The following is a 20,087-nucleotide window of genomic DNA, read 5'->3' as shown; positions in this document are numbered from 1 at the left end:
TTTTTCTACCAATATGAACCATGTTTAATGGTAATGAGTGGAACTCGTACGGTTGCAAGGCAGGAAATAGTGTGACGCCATGTGCAGGTTACCAGGCTTCTTTTTTTTTTCACCAAAGACTTGATTTCTTTACACTCATTATCATTGACTATTCACATGATTTCCACACACATACCCTTGCAATGATGCAAGTAGAACACAATACAGTCTGTTCTTGAAAGAAAATGTGATAATAAAATGAAAAAGGTAACCTGTGTGATGCGTGACGCCACTGCACAACACAGGTTAAAAAAGACAACAGGGAGAGAAAAGAAAGCAATAAAAGAAAAGTTATGAAAAACAAAAGTATCTGGTAGTTCCTTCTTCTTTAATAATCAGAATTTAAAAAAATTAACACGTTTTCTACAAAAACAACGCTGATCGCTGCGTTTCCCTGCTACCTGCATCACAAGTGACACTGGGAAAATCTGCAGGGATTCGAATGCACTTGTGGTCAATTGACTGATATTAAAAAAATACAGCTTCTTAGTAAAAACAGAGCCTTCAGATAGATTACCTATAGCATGAAAAACACTTACCGATGCACCCTCAGGGGCGGATCAGTTGCTTTGTAAGGGGGGGGGGGCACTTTGAATCGAAAGTGAATGTGATGGGCGCGAAGCGCCCGAATTTGCTAGGGGGGTCCGGGGGCATGCCCCCCCCCGGAAAAAAAAATTGCCCAAAGAAGCAAAATGGTGCCATCTGGTGCCATTTGAACTTAGAAATGGTCATAAAATCAGCATAGAAAAAATTTTTTTTTTTTTTTTTTCGGGGGGGGGGGGGGGCACGTGCCCCCTGTGCCCCCCCCCCCCCCCCTCGTCCGCCCCTGACCCTGTGAAATGAAATGAATGGCGATCAAGCGATGTTTCGGCCGAGTCCAACAAAAACGCACCAAACTAAAGACACAGTTACCTGCGCACACTGGTTCTCGGTTGTGTGACACTTCATCAAATTTGGTTTAGAAAACACACCACGTGACTATTTTTGACCCAAAACGTCATCAAGTTTGGGGTAGAGTTTGATAATGCATGTTTCGGGGCCCTTCACAACATGCCAAGTTGTCGATTACCGAAACAGAACTTGAAAAACAAACTCTGGTAACCTGAGTGACAAACGTGACACCAAGCACAAATCAAGACATTACAAGTCTTTGGAAATATTTTATTTCTTGTTTTTCAATAAAAATGTGAGTGTCTTTCATATGTTTGTCAGTTTTCATTAAAATTTTGTTTGTTCAATAATTGTGTCGTCTGCTTGACCTGAATCTGTGGATAGGAATTTTGTGACGCCACGTGAAGGCAGGTTACCTCCATTTCAAACCCCAATTTTACGGCAAAAAGCAAGCAGAGTAAAGCATTCGAACATACCGCTGATTTATTTTAACCTTGGACAATCACATGCAGTCAATCATTTGGGTTTGGCTATCTTTAAACTAATTGCAATGGGCGATTACAGAAGTAGGGGTACGCATTCCCATTTTCCGACGCCATTTTCAGCACTAAAATCGGAATTGAATCAAATTTAACCACAGTAACAATTATTTTTTTTCCATAGTGCCATTTTCTACCGATGCATTTACATTGATAAAACACGGATATGATGTGATTTTGTTTTTTAATTATCTGAAATTATTGTTTTTTGGCTTTGAACGAGATGTACCGCGATAGTCACGATAAGTGAAGAATGACACACACACACACACACACACACACACACACACACACACAAATGACAGAAAACAAATTAAACCAAAAACTACAAAGATTATTCAAGCCAATTTTATTGCTAAAAATGTCAAAACAGATCCTGTCTGTGCTATTTTGCAGTATACAAGAAATAAATCTGTTGGAAAGGGCGCCCTCCATGTTAATGTGTCAGCTTGGAAAAAACACAAAACGAAACTAGACAGTACATGTACAAAGCAAGAACCACAATGCGAAAGGTTAGAGTGGATGGTGAATAAGTAACATATTTACACTCTTCAGTGACACCACACACACATGTACACTCCCGACATCCTGAGATGGAAAAAGATGACAAGCTAAAATATAATCATACAATACAATTAATTATCTATTCTTGAGTCACATTTCTGACCAAGAATTTCAGTCATTTTTCTCAATTTTTTTCTCTCAACAAAGTAGCTTTCAAATAAATGAATTTCACAATGAACGTTCGCAATGTTGTATCATAAAGTAGTTTTTAAATAAAAGACGTTTCATTGATTCTAACACGACTTAGTTTCCAACTCTTTTTTTCTTACAGCTTCAAAGTAGTGAGAAAACTGAAATAAAAATCACAACCTGAGAAATATTTTAATCGTACCCATGACACTTGAGCCAACAATATTAAAAGAACAAAGCTGTCTGTGGTCTATTTGCCTGTTCACACATAAGTATGCTATCATATCATTTATAGAACACTGTCCTTGTGTTGACACAGATTTTCTTGCCTTTCAGAAATTTACAGATTTGCTTCATAAAGAATGGTCAACAGAAAAACCAAGAGGGTTTAAATAATAGATCAACAATATTCCCTGTACACCATTGCCTAACCCAGTACATGCTCACAAAACTTGAAAAATAATCCTATTCTTTAAGCAAAAAGCAAAGTGTGAAACCAAAATCTTAGCCTGAGAAATCATCCACCATGTGTGTTGTGTTGAGAAAAACATGAAACAAGGACTTCATTTGAAATGTTAACATCTTACAAAAATGTGATTTTATTATTGTTCACACTGTCACAATGGCTGTTACCTTCCTTGTGGTTAACAGTTATAACTTATATAACCAGTTAAGTCAATCAATTTCACAACCATTGAAATAAAAAATGTACACAAATGAACAAGAATGTTTGCATAATGTAAGAAACTTGATTAAGCTAGCTGACCTGTTAGCCCAGGGATATAAACACAATGCAAGCACAACGCAGAAAAATAATACATTATGTTTAAAAAAGGAAAGAACAAGAAATGAAGACATACTGATTTTGTAAAAGGCAAAGTTAGTCGCATTAATTAAGTGAGCGCATGAATTAAGTATGTGTTCTGCTATACTTGTCCAATATGTAACAGCAGATCTGCAAAAACAGTTTCTTCAAAGCCAAAGCAACAAAACATTTTCCCTTAAAATTAGTTGCAGGTGAAACCATTTCTTGGCTCATTCATTTGTAGTGTCAGTATGCACGTGGTAAGAGTCCTAGAATTCAAAGCCATTCTGTGTTTTACAGAAGAAAAATCCCAGAATATATATCCGATACTATCTCTGTGCTATGAAGGCATTGGGAAATACACAAATCTACTCTTCAGTCCACATACAGTGAGGAAAAAGAGCGATACATCCAACAGCTGATGGAAAATGTTGATAATGACCCTACCTATGTCCAGTCATTACCAAATGAACACAACACAGAAATGAAATGAAAGAGTATCTCTTGCTAAAGACGAACGATGACAGAAATGAAAAGAAAGAGTATATCTAGCTAAAGACGAACAATGACAGAAATGAAATAAAAGAGTATCTCTAGCTAAAGACGAACGAGAGAAGACATTTCGCTGACGTTGGGGAGAGGGACCAAGTCTACCAGGGCTACCACCTTTCGCACGTGTACAAAGACTTGAAACAAGTCAGTAAAAAAAATAATGTAAAAAAGCGGGTGTAACACGGAGGGCATTATAGCCGGGTAGACTTGTACGGCCCCTCTGAAGGAGACCCCGGGGTGGCTGTAAACGGTCCACCAGGGGGCGACATAAACACTGTAAAAGTAACAACTTGGCAATACACTTTACACTCTGTCTGCGTCGGAACGACACAGGGTGATAGATGGACAAGATGCGGACTGTAATGACGTGTACAACACGATGTGAACCATGAGATGTGTACAACACAATGTGTAGCATGAGATGTGTACAACACAATGTGTAGCATGAGATGTGCACAACACGATGTGAACCATGATGTGTACTATGAGATGTGTACAACACAATGTGTACTATGAGATGTGACAACGAGATTTGTACAATGACTGGATGAGCTGAAGACAGTATCTGCGCAGTACGGATAATGACCACAAGTGGTACGGACAATCAACACAAGTTCTACACACTACAGGTGACACGGACACAAGTTCTCGGTGAAGAAACTGCCTGATAAATATTATATACTATACTCTGGAGTGTGCTGTTAGTATTACAGTTGCTTCAGCTTTAAGCGCTGTCTGGGGAGAAAAAAATCACCCTTTTTTTTAATTTTATGATTTATCAAAGTGCCAATTTTGTTTCTGCTTAATCCAAAACAATGACTATCAGTCATTTTGTTCTTTTTCTCTTTTCATATTTTCTCTCCTTGGACTTGATTAGAAACAGAAGTGTAATATGCATTGTTAACGTACATTTTCAGATTAATTTGAATCCCTTACGCTCCCACAACAGCAGCACTTAAACGGAAGCAACTGCACTCTTCTATGTGTAAGAAGTTTTATATATAATAATCTTTCAAGAATTGAGAAACAGGGAAAAGGACACAATTGCAGAGAGTGTTAATGTATATACAGATACAATTTTCTGTACACCTGTGAAAAAGCATCGATGCAGATTTTCATCTGCAACTTCATGATAATTCCAGAAAACTGTGTTAGAATGTACAGGACATGAACAAATATGTGATGACTGACGGTGATGTACAAACAACAAGGACTGTCAAAGTCAGTCCATTTCCACAGTCTCTGACGATGGCGTTGTACATTCCACTTGTGGCTTCACAAAACAGAACACACGAATAACGCTTCACAAAGACATTTTACAAAAAATTTAATTGTTAACAACACAAGCAGCAAAGATAATGATCATGACCAACCATAATTTCAACATAATTCTAAAGAAAAAAGAAATTGTACATTTACAACCTCTCACAAACTGACAAAAAAGACAATTGAAATGTTCCATTCACACATGGAGACATAAAACAAAACTCTGCCTGAAAAAATGTAACGCTGCTTGCAAGAAGATTAAAAAGACACCAGAAAATCTAATAATTTTCATATATTCACCATATATACATACTTACATACTCACACAATACAAATACTCTTACAGCATATCAATCGGAAACTCATCCAGTCTACACAATACACTGAGATTAAACTCGATATATATTCATACAAATAGTATTAACAGTCTCTACTCATTCTCAACATAATTTATATCTTTTGAATTGCATCCACGGTTTGACATTGAAAACATCTGAGTTAACCTGAACTGAGAAGCTATTCAAAGGTACATTTTAAATGAGAAAAGAACTAAAAACAAATAAAGATAGTTAAGTGGAACTTGAGCACAAAGGAGGGTGAGAGAAGCGTTCTCTACAAACTGCGTCTACACGGCAGCACACAACACAGTTCAGCACCTTCAACTCATTCTAGAGGAGATCCGGGGTTAAGATCAAGCTAAAAAGATAATACAAACTCCGCTTGGACAAGGAACAAACACAATCATAGCAACTCCTACCACAAACAAACCAAGGCAAAATAGATAGACATGTATCAGACAAAAAAGGCAGATGTACACAGTGTAAGACAAAGTTTATGCATGAGGGTTGCCTACAACCAAACAGCTCTACTTCTACAAAAAGCAAGGAGACACTCGGAGTCTAGTGAAAGAACATACATTTCTGTTCACAGAGAATTGTGTCATTTGTAAAGGGGTGAAAATAACGGATGATAAACGCAAAACTGAAATTGCACCCTTTATGAAATACCTAGCAAAACTAAACACACACATAATTATATAGCAGTAATAGCACAAAGCAAGCTTCATCAACTTCAAACAAATTTCACATTTACAGCACACACAAAGTTAACATTGACAATGACAGCATTCAAAACGAACGTACTTCTGACAAGGAAATATTTTACAATGACATCTGCTTGAAAACGTGCCATGTCATCCATTTAAAGTCTAGTTGCTGCCAAGAGTTCGCTCTATGCTTTGTACAGGCTACACTAGGAAATTATGTCAGAATACAAATCAAAGTTTATCCTTCCATCGCTCAACATTCTCAAAATTAACCATGACTGTTAGTGTTACAACAATCTTGGAATGGCTACTTGTCCGTATCCAGGAAACAGTCGATGCGTGCACACAATAAGCGGAATGTATTCTACTGAAAAAGTAAAGTGAACGAGAAACTATGTTCACTTTGTGTGTCACTTTGTTCCTTACACCTACAACGTCTAGTATTTATAACAAGCACAACTGATATGAGCATGGAATGCTGTCATAGAACACTCTCGGACAAAATCCCCCATTCCCTCAAACCAGTAACTTTTGAAAGCGAGCTAGCTTTCAGGCATTTGGTCATGAAGCATAATGTGTGATGAAAGTACCTGATTTTCTTTATTTCATTCTCTACAACGTTATCGTCCCATTAGTGGAAAGTTTGGTGTGATGCAATTCACCTGACGTTGTCTTCACCCCATCAACATGAAGTCTACACAACACTGACAAAGCTCTAAGCAAGACGACTAAACTCACAGGAAATTAAGTTCAGACAAAATTAGAGCTTGGGAAGTGAGAGAAATGACACCGACACCAGGCGTTTTTTAACTCCCGTCCTCGTCGCCAGGCCAACAGAGACTTTGAGGCAACTGCCCGTTCAGGCAACCGCCTTTCTTTCCGTATCTGTTGTAATTGTAAGGGCGGGGATATAGCTCAGTTGGTAGCGCGCTGGATTTGTATTCAGTTGGCCGCTGTCAGCGCGAGTTCGATCCCAGGTTCGGCGGAAATTTATTTCACAGAGTCAACTTTGTGTGCAGACTCTCTTCGGTGTCCGAACCACCCCCCGTGTATACTACATTGGGTGTGCACGTTAAAGATCCCACGATTGACAAAAGGGTCTTTCCTGGCAAAATTGCTTAGGCACAGTTAATAATTGTCTACCATACCCGTGTGACTTGGAATAAGGCCGTGAAAGGTAAATATGCGCCGACATGGCTGCAATCTACTGGCCGTATAAAATTTCATCTCACACGGCATCACTGCAGAGCGCCTAGAACTGTACCCACGGAATATGCGCGATATAAGCCTCATTGATTGATTGATTAAGGCACACAATTAACACCATGCATTTCTGTCTTCTGCTTACCCACAGTGCATGCCCTCCCAAAAACGTCTTATGGTTTGACAACGCCGATCATCACTACAAAACTTTTTATTTATTTGTTTAATTATTTATTGTATTTATTTACTTATTTATTTATTTAATAGAATTATGAATCTGTGTAAATAACCTGAGGTTGATTATATGTTGCACATTTTTCTGTGTTTCTCTCTCTTGGAGGAGGCAAGGAGTTACGGTCTGATTTTTTTTGTTCTTGAAGAAAAAAAAGGGTTATGAAAACAGTCCAATTAAAAGTATTAATACAATAATAATTACAATTCTGAAGTTTGAGAGACAACCATTTCTCTGTTCTTCAACTGTTCTGATCGACATTAAAGTTCTTGTTAATCAAACAAGGGAGTGATGATTACTTACTGCAGTTGATGCAATGGAACGACTTGCTCTAGGCACAGAACTGTGCATCAAAACTCTCTCAATACTTTTTGCAGTAATCGCCAGCACATGAAAGTCTCCCTCAAATATAAATTCAGTGCATAAAAAGTTGGTTAGTACATTTAATAAACTATACTCTTACTTACATTAATGATACGTCATCACATCTTATTCTTCTTTCAAATTCAGCGTAACAAATTGTTGTTGCTATCCGCCGATCTTTTTCTTCATAAAGCCTGATGCCGCGGTAAAGAGAGGGGGGACCACTCTCATTATTCATGTACTCACAGAACCGTGTCAAGTGATAAATATTTTGATATCGGTCCATCAGCTTAAGTCGATCTCAGTGGTATTCAAGCCAATCAAATCAAAATCAATCAGACTAATCCAAACACGGCAGCTGTTCAGACACACGTTAGCAATTTTTCATTTATCTATCAACCGCGTTTCTCGAGAGAAACTCTGCCACCTCTCCAATCGAAACATCCCTCCCATGTCCATCTATAGTCCAAAGCTTCTCCGGTTTGTTCATCGTACGTAACTCGCATCCAGGAACATTCCAAAGCCAGCAAGTCCTGCTGAGAGGTTGCGTCAACGCAGTGCAGAACAACACAGATAAACATTAGTGTGTGACGTGACAGCCAATCACACGTCGGACTCGCTTTTGGGCGGCTGGTAGGCGGGTGGGGCGGCTTTCTTGCCCTTGGAGTAGACGCCGATGAAAGACCCGTCCTCGTTGAACGCTGTTGCCTCCTCTCCGTACTCGGCCGACCCGAACGATTCGTCGTCACCCTCGCCGATGGGGATGTCGTCAAAGTCCAGCGCTGGCGACTTCTTCTCTGGGTAGTAGTCGTAGTCACTGCAAACACAAGAGAGAATAATGACAAGTGTGAATAGTCGTAGTCACTGGACACACAAGAGAGAACGATGACTGTGTGAATGGTGATCGTAGTCACAGAAAATATGAGGGGCAAATGATCATTATTACAGATCTTCACCAACAGTGAATTGTGATTAAAGGATTCCTAACTCTGCTCCCTCACTCACAAATATGTAGGTGTTGGACAACACAGGTACAAAACCACAATCATGAAATACACAGAGAAGGGAACTAAGAAAACAAGCGGGCATGCAGACCTGTGCACACTCAAAACGCTCATCAGTAGTAATTAAACTAAATTTCAGTAGTTTTTAAAATGTTTCAGTAGTACGTTCCGAAGACATAATTCTGCTCACAAAGCACACAAACTGAAACACTATGACCCAGTAGAATGGGAATTACTATTTATTAACAAGCCAAGGTGAAACATCAACACTGTTGTAACATTTGTTCTGAAAATGTCTTTGGTCTCGTCATTTGGACGCTGGACGAACTAAGTCTAAGAACAAAGACTCAATGCTGAGTAAATCGGAAAACAACTTTTCAGTGCAATGGCCAACTAATTGGTCAAAACATCTTAAAACTGAAAAAAAGTAAAAATTTTTGTGTGTGAGTAAAACATTGGAATTTCGGAATTTTAATTAAAAATCCGTAGCACCGTATTCTGCATATAAAAATCAGAGAAATTACGGAGAAACCGTAGATGTGCACAGGTCTGGGGCATGTCAGAACTAGCTGCATCAGAGAATATGCGTTAAAAGAAACAAGAGAAGCCTCCTTTTCAAGAAAAAAAGGGGTGATTTTCTCTCTCTCACACACACACACTCACACGCATGCAAGCGAGGACACAGGCACAACTTACGCTCGAGACAGGTCGTGGAATCCACTGTCCTTGAGTTCTTTTTCAGGGTCAAGGCCAGCAGCTGTCTCCTTTCTGTCCACTGTCACACAGAGCAAAACACAACATCAGACTTTGCTTCAGCAAATCTTTGAGTGATAAGGGGAAACCAAATCATCGCTTCATTTGATTAAAGCTGAAGAGTATCGTTAAAACCAACTAATTGTATTTGTCAAAGAGGGGACACATTGCAGCTCCGATCTGATAGTGTCCCCTGATAGCGTCCCCTGATAACGTCCCCTGATAGTGTCCCCTGATGTGAGAGTGTGTCCTCCCCATGTCCAAGTCTCCCATGCTGCGCCCCTACAAAAAGTGTGCGCGACGGGTGCAATATCCCAGTGGATAAGACGTCACATGCGGAAGGTAGCGTGTTGGAATCCCGGCTTTGCCTGGTGGGCTAAGGGTCCAGATTTTTCTGATCCTTTTGTTTTCCAATGGCCAAAAACTAAGGTTTACCGATACTCTTCAGCTTTGGTATTCATTAACAGGAGAAACTTTTCTACTTGCAAATCTTCTCTCAAAATGTTTTGAGACAAACCCAGCATCTTTATTGTTTCCTCCTTGGTACATAAACCGCTACATTCTATTAGTACATGCACTGCTCAAGGGCGGATCAATTCACTTTGGAGGGGGGGTTACAAAATGACTGCGAAGATACAAGTTGACGGCGCCGAAGGCGCCTAAGCCCCTAGGGGAGTCCGGGGGCATGCCCCCCTGTACATTTTTTTGTATCCAAAGAAGCAAAATAGAGCTATCTGGTGCATCCTGAGCCAATAAATTACCTCTTTTTTGGCGTGGGTGGGGGGGGGGGGGTTACGTAACCCGTGTAACCCCCCCCCCCCCCAGATCCGCCCTTGCCTGCTACATTCTATTGGTACATGGACCGCTACATTTTATTTTAGGATTACAGCACACATGTACGCACAAACTCACTCTCCCTTTTCTACTTGAATGGTCTCCCTCCATCGAGTCCATGTGTACACACAGATACACAGACACAGTCACGCACACACATGAGATTCTCGCTCTGTCATTCTCTCTCTTTCATTCTCTCTCTGTCTCTCTCTCCCTCAGTCTCTGTCCCTCTCTCCTTATCTCTCTCTGTCTCTCTCTCTGTATCTCTATCTCTGTCTCTATCTCTCTCTGTCTCTCTCTTTCCCTCTGTCTCTACCTCTCTGTCTCTACCTCTCTCTCTCTCCTCTCTCTCTCCCTTTCTTTCTCTCCCTCTCTCTCTCCTCTCTCTCTCATTCTCTCTGTCTCTACCTCTGTCTCTCTCATTCTCTCTCTCTCTCTCTCTCTGTCTCTTTGTCTCTCTCATTCTCTCTCTGTCTCCCTCATTCTCCACCCATTGCACACCGGTTCGACCGAAGCTAAGTTAAGAATAAACTCCTGTTGTGCAGCGGGTTAAAGTATACCCTCATACCTCGGAGATATACCTTCACTCGCTCGCAGCGACGTCACGTGACGGAAAGAATGTTATCACACCATTGAAATGACATTCTTTCCGTCCCCTATAGAAATAGGTCAAATTTTGTGCACTTTTTAGTGGAAAATGCTTCGATGCGGGAGCGGGTACTGGACCCAGTGCCGTTGTAGTGCAAGTGCACTACAAAGGCACTGCACCCAGTGCTGATAAGCGACAGCATTTTGTTCCACCATCTAAAATGTCACGTGACGTCGCTGCGAGCGAGTGAAGGTATATCTCTGAGGTATGAGGGAATACTTTATCCCGCTGCACAACAGGAGTTTATTTTTCACTTCTCTTCGGTCGTAGCGGTGTGTAATACCTCCATTCTCTCTCTCTCTGTCTCTCTCTCTGTATCTTTATCTCTCTCTCTCTCTTTCCCTCTGTCTCTACCTCTCTCTCTCTACCTCTCTCTCATTCTCTCTGTCTCTCTGTGTCTCTCTCATTCTCTCTCTTTCTCATTCTCTCTCTCTCTCTCATTCTCTCTCTCTCTGTCTCTCTCATTCTCTCTCTCTCTCACTCTCTCTCTCTCTCTGTCTCTCTCATTCTCTTTCTCTCTCTCTCTGTCTCTCCCTCTCTCTCTCATTCTCTCTCTCTCAATCTTTACCTGGATACTCTCCCTCCAGCATCTTGCGACGACAGATGACACAGCAGATGATAAGGATGATGATGATAATGAGGAGGATGCCGATGATAAGACCGATGATCCAGTAATCAAACCCTGCCGCAGCCACTGGTACCACTGAAAACCATGCATGAAGAATGCGTTAGAAATATGTTGGGATGAGCAGCATATTTCTATGGTGATCTGTGAGAGATCAGAATTGAATTGTTTTTAGAATTTTACAAGGGTTACAAAATAAGCAAACAGATGTTTTGATGTTTTTTGCTGTGGCAGTAGTAGAAGTAGCTATTAATCAACAAGTTAAAAAGTTATAGCACAAACATAAAGTTCAAAAAATGACTTCAACCAAAATCTGTCTTGATACGTGGTATTCTGCTCTGCTGTTACGTTTTCTCTGGTTTCTGCACTCTGAAATCTCAAAGCCGTGACTAAATAGACGGTTTCTGAAATAACTGTCAGGATTGTGTGGGTTGTGACAGGGTGAATGCCCTTGCTTTTCCTTGGACAAACTTATGACAAATGGTTCTTGTACAGTGTACGAGACACACCCCTCCCTAGTGACTGGCTTAGTAATGGGAAACTTTCTTTTTTGACATTACAGGCCCGTCACTAGCGAGGGTGCGTGTCTCATACACGTGTACAAGAACCACGTGTCGTAAGTTTTTACGAGAAAAAGCAAGGGTATTCACTCTGTCACAACCCATACCAACCCGACAGAGTTATTTCCGGAATTCGTCTGTTGTGTATAATCAGGCCACAGACAGTGAGACACACAGACAGTGAGACACACAGACAGTGAGACACACAGACAGTGAGACACACAGACAGTGAGACACACAGACACACTGACACACAGACACACTGACACACAGACACACTGACACACAGACACACAGACACACTGACACACAGACACACAGACATACAGACACACTGACACACAGACACACAGACACACTGACACACTGACACACAGACACAGTCAGACTGACAGAATTTTCCATCACATAGCCCTGCAAAGAAAGCAAGAGGTCCATAGCCCTTAGAACATTGCAGCAAAACAATTGAGCCTGGATGGATTGTCACAAGAAAACGTCTTTGGCAATCTCCCGATATAACCCCGTCGGTTCAATCTTCAAATGGTTCAAAACTACAAACACCGTACCGGTTATGGATTCCTACAACGGGATACCGGAATAGGTCCTGTAAATATAGTAACGGAAAAACCAAGTTCAACACCACTCTATATATACTCCAGACGTCACGTGACGGAAAGAATGTCATCACACCATTGAAATGACATTCTTTCCGTCCCCTATAGGCGACGAAATAGGTCAAATTTTGTGCACTTTTTAGTGGAAAATGCTTCGACGCCGGAGCGGGTACTGGACCCAGTGCCGTTGTAGTGCAAGTGTACTTTGTAGTGCACTTGCACTACAACGGCACTGGGTCCAGTACCCGCTCCGGCGTCGAAGCATTTTCCACTAAAAAGTGTGACCTATAACCGGTACGGTGTTTGTAGTTTTGAACCATTTGAAGATTGAACCGACGGGGTTATATCGGGAGATAGCCACGTCTTTTGCAAAAATAACATGAGAAAAAGTCTGACAGATCATTTCTGTCAGATGAAGTGAGACAAAAGATGCTCTTGACAAATTGCTGCCATGTTAAGTTTTAATCAAAGCACTCAAATGTTTCATCATCCACACAGATACAAAGTTTCAGCACAGAAGAAAGACAGAAGGCTACATAGGCTACAGCTTTAAGAGCGCAAGGGAGACAATCACAGGGAAAACAGAACAAGGCTTGTTTCTTTCTTTATTTGGTGTTTAACGTCGTTTTCAACCATTCAAGGTTATATCGCGACGGACAAGGCTTGTGAAAGCAGGGAAAGGGTTACAGCAATCTGCACAAAGGGGCATTTTTCTCTCCAGTCATTTTTGATTTGCAGATCTATTTTTAATTTAACAACAAGGGCACACATGCTCTTAACCGATTTCCTACTGAAATAAATCTTGCTGTGTTTTCTCAAATCTACAATGAATTACAATACAACACAGTACTTACCGACAGGTTCGTCCTTCAGTTTCACCTCCACATTCACAAAGACCGTCTCAAACTCGTGGTAGACTTGACGTCTGTACACTCCCCTGATGTCCCGCATCTGTTCGTCGGTCAGGTCGCTGGTGTTGATGTAGGCCAGGTTGGTGATGACGTCGTAAATGACGTGGGGCGGAGCGCTCACTCCCTCATAGGTTTTGTTGTTGAAATGCCACTTGTAGGAAATAGGGTAGAGTTTGTCAGCCGTGGCTACCACGGTCAAGTTTACGATATCGCCTCTTTCTATCGTCTGCTCTGGTACTGGTTTTGCAACGAATTCAATTGGCACTGTAACAAACATAATTGTAGTGTTACCGTGGTGTGGGAAAGTCATGTGCACACAAACAGGCATCATGGAGAGATTGTGTGCTTTGTGCCTTTCCAACACAGACAGGCATCATGGAGAGATGGTGTGCTTTGTGCCTTTCCAACACAGACATACGCAAGCACCCTCAATCAATCATTTTAACTTTATGATCGCAAACCTGAGAAATGACAGTGGTTGGCACATGAACATGTAGACACACGGAACACTACAGCATTATTACCTTCAGGATGTAAAAGATTCATTCACAAAAAACACATCTCACCCTGACATCTCAACTGAACACAACGTTACTCACGGATGACGTTAAGACAGCCGTCACTAAACTCCTCCCCCACACTGTTGCCGACGTAGCACTGGAAGCAAGCGATGTCCGTGTTCTTCTGGGCCGACTTCACTCGCAGTTCTCGCTTCTCGTTGGAAAACGCAAACTTGTTGGGATCTGAAACAACACAACGATAATGAGACATGATGCATTACTTTAACTCTATGAAAGTCTGGATGTAGATGTTCATATTCTGCTGCATTCTTCAAATGTTACTGCAGTCAATCCTGCCGACGACCTCTTGATAACGACAACCTCCCGACCCACAACCCCAAGGATCGTCCACGATTTGTTAATCCAAAATTCTCCTTTCCACTGTTTATAATGACCACTGTTTATAATGACCACTGTTTATAATGACCACTTTCGGTCAGTCCCTTTGGTGGTCGTTAAAGACAGGTAAAAAACAACCACAGCAACAACTAATGGTTAGACACTTTGACCTCATGCATTGCACAGATCCACAGTAGCTTACCGTATGTCATGTCCAGACGCTGTCCGTTCTTAAACCACCTGGGGGGATCAGGGGGGACCTCTCCGGCAGCTGACCTTGCCTCACAGTGAAACACAGCGTGTTTGCCTTGAGGGACAGTTGTGGATTGCAGGGGTTTCACCCAGATGGGGGATGCTGGAAATAACAGGACAACCGTCAAAGCATTATGTATCGATTGAGCACTGGATTTCTCTTCTTTAAACCATGTGACGTCAGAGTCCGACAAAAAATCATATTTAGGCGGCCAGCTGAGACTACAAAATAGTTTATGTTTGTGTGCGTTCAATCGTAAAAACTAAAAGGAATTCCAACCAGAATCAATTGATACATAAATGTTATCCCAGCAAAGCTGGAGGTATCCCACGAACGCTATACTGTAATCGACTTAAGAAATGTTCATGCCGATAATACATTGATAAAGAAGGATTCTTTGTGCACAAACTGAGGCTACAGTTGGGGATGGAAGTTTACCAAAAATTGGGAACATACATAAGTAAAATACGGTTGTGGACGACCATTTCTTCGATTTTGGATCTGGCGCCACCCAGGGCAGATATGTTGGGGTGGAATTTCCGAGACTACGGCATAATGCCCGCGCAATTAGACGACGTGAAGATGTTTTAACGTCAATGCATCGTGACATCACCTCTCTGGGGCTTTTCTCTCGCGCGCGTGGCGTGTGTGTGTTTGCATGTTTATGTGCACAAGTGTGTGTGTGTGTAGGGGGGGGGGGTGTTAGTGTGTGTGTGTGAGAGCGAGAAAGAGGTAGAGAGAGAGAGAGAGAGAACAAGTGAGAGTGTAGCCTATATCTGAGTGTGTGTATAGGTGTGTGTGTGTGTGGGGGGTGTTAGTGTGTGTGTGTGTGTGTGTCTCTGTCTAAGTGCATGTGTGTTTTGTGTGCATGAATGGTTAGTGTGTGCGCGAGTGTGAGTAAAAGAGAGAGAGGGAAAAGAGAGCGTATGTGTGTGTACGTGTGTGTGTGTGTATGTAAGGGTGTGTGTTGATGTCTGTCTATGTGTGTGTGCATGTGCTTTGTGTGCATGGATGATGTGTGAGTGACTGAGTAAGTGAGTGTGTGTGGTGTCTATGTGTGTGTGTGTGTGTGTGTGTGTGTGTGTGTGTGTGTGTGTGTGTGTGTGTGTGTGTGTGTGTGTGTGTGTGTGTGTGTGTGTGTGTGAGAGAGAGAGAGAAAGAGAGAGAGAGAGAGAGAGAGAGAGAGAGAGAGAGAGAGAGAGAGAGAGAGAGAGAGAGAGAGAGAGAGAGAGAGAGAGAGAGAGAGAGAGAGAAAGAGGATTTGTCCTTCGTGGGGGGGGAGGGGGAGGGTATGCAGTGCCTTGGCAATGCACTTCTACTTAATTTGTATTTTACTAACACAGTGAAGCAATTAGGATGGAATCACACAAAATCATCCATGCACTCAAAGACAAACTCTAATGGATAGTGTGCATGCACATACCAGGGATGAAAATTGCTTTGTTAAAAAAAAACTGAAATCGGCCGGGGTCCAGAGGCTGCCAAGGCCCCGGCGGGGTCAAGGGGCAGCACCCCTGTAGGGGGTTTAGGGGGGCAACGCCCCCCGGAAAATCTTGAAAATTTAGGAATTTAGAGCTGAAAATGTGGCCTTTTGCGAAAGGAAATCACAGTCATTGTAGCAGCTACAAAACTCCTCATTTGTTAACTAAAACAGGAATTCAGACTACTTAATGAACTTGGAACAAGTTATTAATATGTAAAATAATGGTATGGCAAGTTTAAATTGTGAGGATACCATCTGGTGTACACTCTAACGTTTACTTATCAAAATATATCCAGCTCTAATTAGTAATGCAAATGACAGGCAACATGAATGAAACAGACTATAAATATGCACACAAATCATCATCGTACCAGACTTTGTTGACTGTTGGGGCACCACTGAAAAAAGAGAGAGAGAGAGAGAGAGAGAGAGAGAGAGAGAGAGAGAGAGAGAGAGAGAGAGAGAGAGAGAGAGAGAGAGAGAGAGAGAGAGAGAGAGAGAGAGAGAGAGAGAGAGAGACAACAATCTACGACACGACTGCCAATTAGTCTCGGCCCGCTCAAAAAACAATGACCGAGATTTTCAGTAATTCCTTCGCGTGACGTCTAACCCTCTTACGCCATAATGTGACGTCTTCAAATGACGAAATGTTAAAGTTTCTACCACAGACATACTCACGCACAAACACACGCACAAACGCACAGACAGACAAAGTTACGATCGCATTGGCTACACTTCGTGAGCCAAAAAACGGAATCGCACAAATAAATCGGATGGCCCATTGAAAATAATCGGGAAAGTCGGAAAAAACGGAGAATTTTCATCCCTGACATACACACACATAAGCACACACATGTGTGCACACACACACACACACACACAGAGTGTATTCAACATACATGTAACGTTGAGGGTCATTCTGCCCTCAGCTGTTCCAATCGTGTTGCGACCAATACAAGTGTAGGGTTTTTCGTCTGCCTCCTCCAAACTGGCGATCTTCAGCACTCTGCCGTTGCTCTCAATGGTGTAGCTGTCAGTACCACTGACGATTTCGTTGCCAGCATTGTCCAGCCATTTTATGGACGGTACTTCATTGCCTGGGTCATTTACACTGAAAGACAGTCAACAAGAGTTTAAAATAAAATGACGTTTACTGATGATAAAAGCTAAATATAACACAAGAATCAAGTCAGCAAACAATAACCAGCAAGGATTACAGTGGAACCCCTCTTTACCAAATTCAGAAATCTGAGAAAACTGATCTTAAATAGGACAGAGCCTTAACATGGGGGTAAATTTAAAGGTTATGAGCAGATAATCTATAAAAAAAAACGCACGGGCAGTAAAAGGGAGGGAGTCTTAAATGTGGGGCCTTAAAAAGAAAGAGGGTTCCACTGTATTACTAATGTTTGTCAAGAATTACTCTGTATGGACAGATCAATTGTCTGTGCGGTTTTTCAAACATTTAGATCAAGAATTTGACTGATTTTCAATAACTGAAAATTGTTTGTTACACTTTCTTCATGGAAACGGACATTCCTCGGAACTTGACATTGCTAAAAAACTAAATTAAGCACTAAGTGTTCAACAAAAGAACAAGAAAGAAAAGAACTTAGACAAGGAAAAAAACTTAACACTACATGATACCAGCAGGCAGGAGCAAAGTTTTGGGTCTGTGGTATTATCATTTTCGAGCGACGATTGTCTGTTGTGAAGTTGTGAAGCACCCAAAAATGGGTAAACTCAAACAAAAAGGTTGAAGACACACAGAGGGGGGACACACTATGCACCAGCTAACGCAAGACCAGCGTGCTCGTGTCGCTCAACTGATTCGATCGGTACAGGCGCTTTCAAAAGACCTGTTCGCCTTTCACCGCGTTTGAATGGATGGAATCGTTTTCTTCTTTGGTACCTCATTTTTGTGGGCAAGTGATTTTGTTTGTGGGCTAGTCAATTTTGAAATTCACTAGCCCACAAGGTGAGTGAAAATTTTGGAACTTGCTCATGCCTGATACCAGGCAACATTTCAAATACACATTCTAATTTACCCATTAAACACATACATCTATGTGTACACACACACATACCCTCCCCTACCACACACACACACACTGTCACAGCCCCCCCCCCCCCACACACACACATGCACACACACTTACTATCCACTAAAGAAACATTCCAGGTGTCCTATGGTGTTGCGTTTAAAGGTCAAGGCCCCATCTCCCGCAAGCTTGGTGGAGAACTGCAGGGCCGGCTTCACCTCAGCGACTGCAACCAATGACAGTGATTTGAGCTGGTGTTTTTAACAAAATAACACACTTGTGAACCTGATCTAAAGTGGCAACAAACAACCAAGTTAAAGCTAAAGACAAACCAAAGATTTTGCAATTTTATAACTAGATAAACAAAAATATAACTCTTACTGGAGTCTGACTTCTGAACCACCAGTCTGGTTCTTCCTCCCAGAGTGATCTGCCCTTCAACCACGTTGGACATGGCACAGGAGTAGAATCTGTTGGACTGTTCGTCTGTCCGCAGCACGTAAGTGAAGTGTAGGGTTCCTGAAAGTCATTTTTGAAATACAGTACATATTTCATATTAAGTCATGAAAATCAGGAACACATAAGCAGCAATCATAGTCACCACAAATATTAACGGGAAAAATACACATTCTGGCAAAACAGGCCGGCCCGCGAACGTGTCTCCTTTCTTCCCTGGCTTCACATACGACTCTTCTTTCAGAGTATTCTTTTCGGAATGTCTGAACGCGCTTAGTGTTGTGGGAATCTTGACATTTACTTGGCGAAATCCTTGTGCGTTTGTGATATATTACAAGAGGCGTACAATTAGTTAGTTATCATTGTGTGTGTTTACTTCTTGTTTTATTATGTTCTGTGTTGGTCATTTAAATGTGTATCACCTCTATAATAAGGTTCATGATGTATGTGCCTTCCTTGAGAAGGTCTCGCCGAATTATCATTTATTTGGTATTACTGAATCAAGATTAGATTCCAGGGTTTCCGATAATGATATCGTGATTGCTGATTATTGTGTTGAAAGGCGAGACCCAGAAATTCAAGGCCAGACCAGAATCGTGGTATATATTCATGACTCAATCAAACACATTACGCGTAGATGCATAAACCAAGAACCCAGAGCAGTAGAATGCATTTGGTTAGAACTCAAACCCAGTAAGTCATTGACCCCTCGATTCGTGTGCTTTCTTTATAGAAATCCTGCGGCAAATTTTGAGTGGTATGATCATTTTGTACAAATGTTAGACAATGTTTATAATAAGAGCAAACACAATGCTGACGTTATGTTACTTGGCAATTTTAACAGTCTGATCCTGACTCACTAAGAATATCCCATATACATGTAGAAGCACTCGCACAAACGCTAAAGCATGCTCTACAGTATTCAAACATAAAAACACACACCTTTGTTGTCAATGAAGACCCGTTTATCTTCCTCCACTTCGATTAGATCATCGTCGCCCTCCACCGTGTACCACTTGAAGGTGGTGGTACCGTAGTACTTTGGCAGGTTATCCCCACACGTAATGGAGACGTAGTTTCCTTCGGTCGCCGTTTTGGTTCTGTCTTCATCCTTTGTCCACGGTTCAATACCTAGATATAATACAGAAAACATTATTTATCTTCAATGCACTAAACATATATGCAACGCAAACTTATCATGAACTGCAAATTCTACGTGTGAAAAGTACAGCACAACATACACCACACACACAAAAACACACATGAGAAAGATTAAAAAGGAAAAAAAAACAAAAAAAAAACCAAGCCAACATTTACTGCGTTACAGCTAATGTCTCCCTCAACTGCAAGCTGTGCGGAGGAAAGGAAGACCTGGA

General features: G+C 41.5%; 1 protein-coding gene across 5 annotated transcripts in view; it reads right to left on the bottom strand.

The window, feature by feature from the left end:
• Window positions 1-1,801: 1,801 nt before the first annotated feature.
• LOC138979396 (neuroglian-like) overlaps window positions 1,802-20,087 on the bottom strand; it is a 76,650-nt gene continuing 58,364 nt past the window's right edge. For all 5 annotated transcript variants that reach the window (XM_070352104.1, XM_070352109.1, XM_070352108.1 and 2 more), the window contains exons 5-14: window positions 19,654-19,842; window positions 18,637-18,774; window positions 18,373-18,481; window positions 17,113-17,324; window positions 14,680-14,832; window positions 14,178-14,321; window positions 13,522-13,842; window positions 11,437-11,571; window positions 9,329-9,407; window positions 1,802-8,445 (exon numbers count right to left, since the gene is read on the bottom strand). In XM_070352104.1, the coding sequence (XP_070208205.1) occupies window positions 8,232-8,445; window positions 9,329-9,407; window positions 11,437-11,571; window positions 13,522-13,842; window positions 14,178-14,321; window positions 14,680-14,832; window positions 17,113-17,324; window positions 18,373-18,481; window positions 18,637-18,774; window positions 19,654-19,842 (1,694 nt within the window). In that variant the 3' untranslated portion in view covers window positions 1,802-8,231. The remainder of the gene's footprint in view (window positions 8,446-9,328; window positions 9,408-11,436; window positions 11,572-13,521; window positions 13,843-14,177; window positions 14,322-14,679; window positions 14,833-17,112; window positions 17,325-18,372; window positions 18,482-18,636; window positions 18,775-19,653; window positions 19,843-20,087) is intronic.

Source organism: Littorina saxatilis, linkage group LG11 (assembly GCF_037325665.1).
Source record: "Littorina saxatilis isolate snail1 linkage group LG11, US_GU_Lsax_2.0, whole genome shotgun sequence".
Lineage (NCBI taxonomy): Eukaryota > Metazoa > Mollusca > Gastropoda > Littorinimorpha > Littorinidae > Littorina > Littorina saxatilis.
Note: the sequence above shows the minus strand (reverse complement) of the source record. Positions and strands in the feature narration are given on the sequence as shown.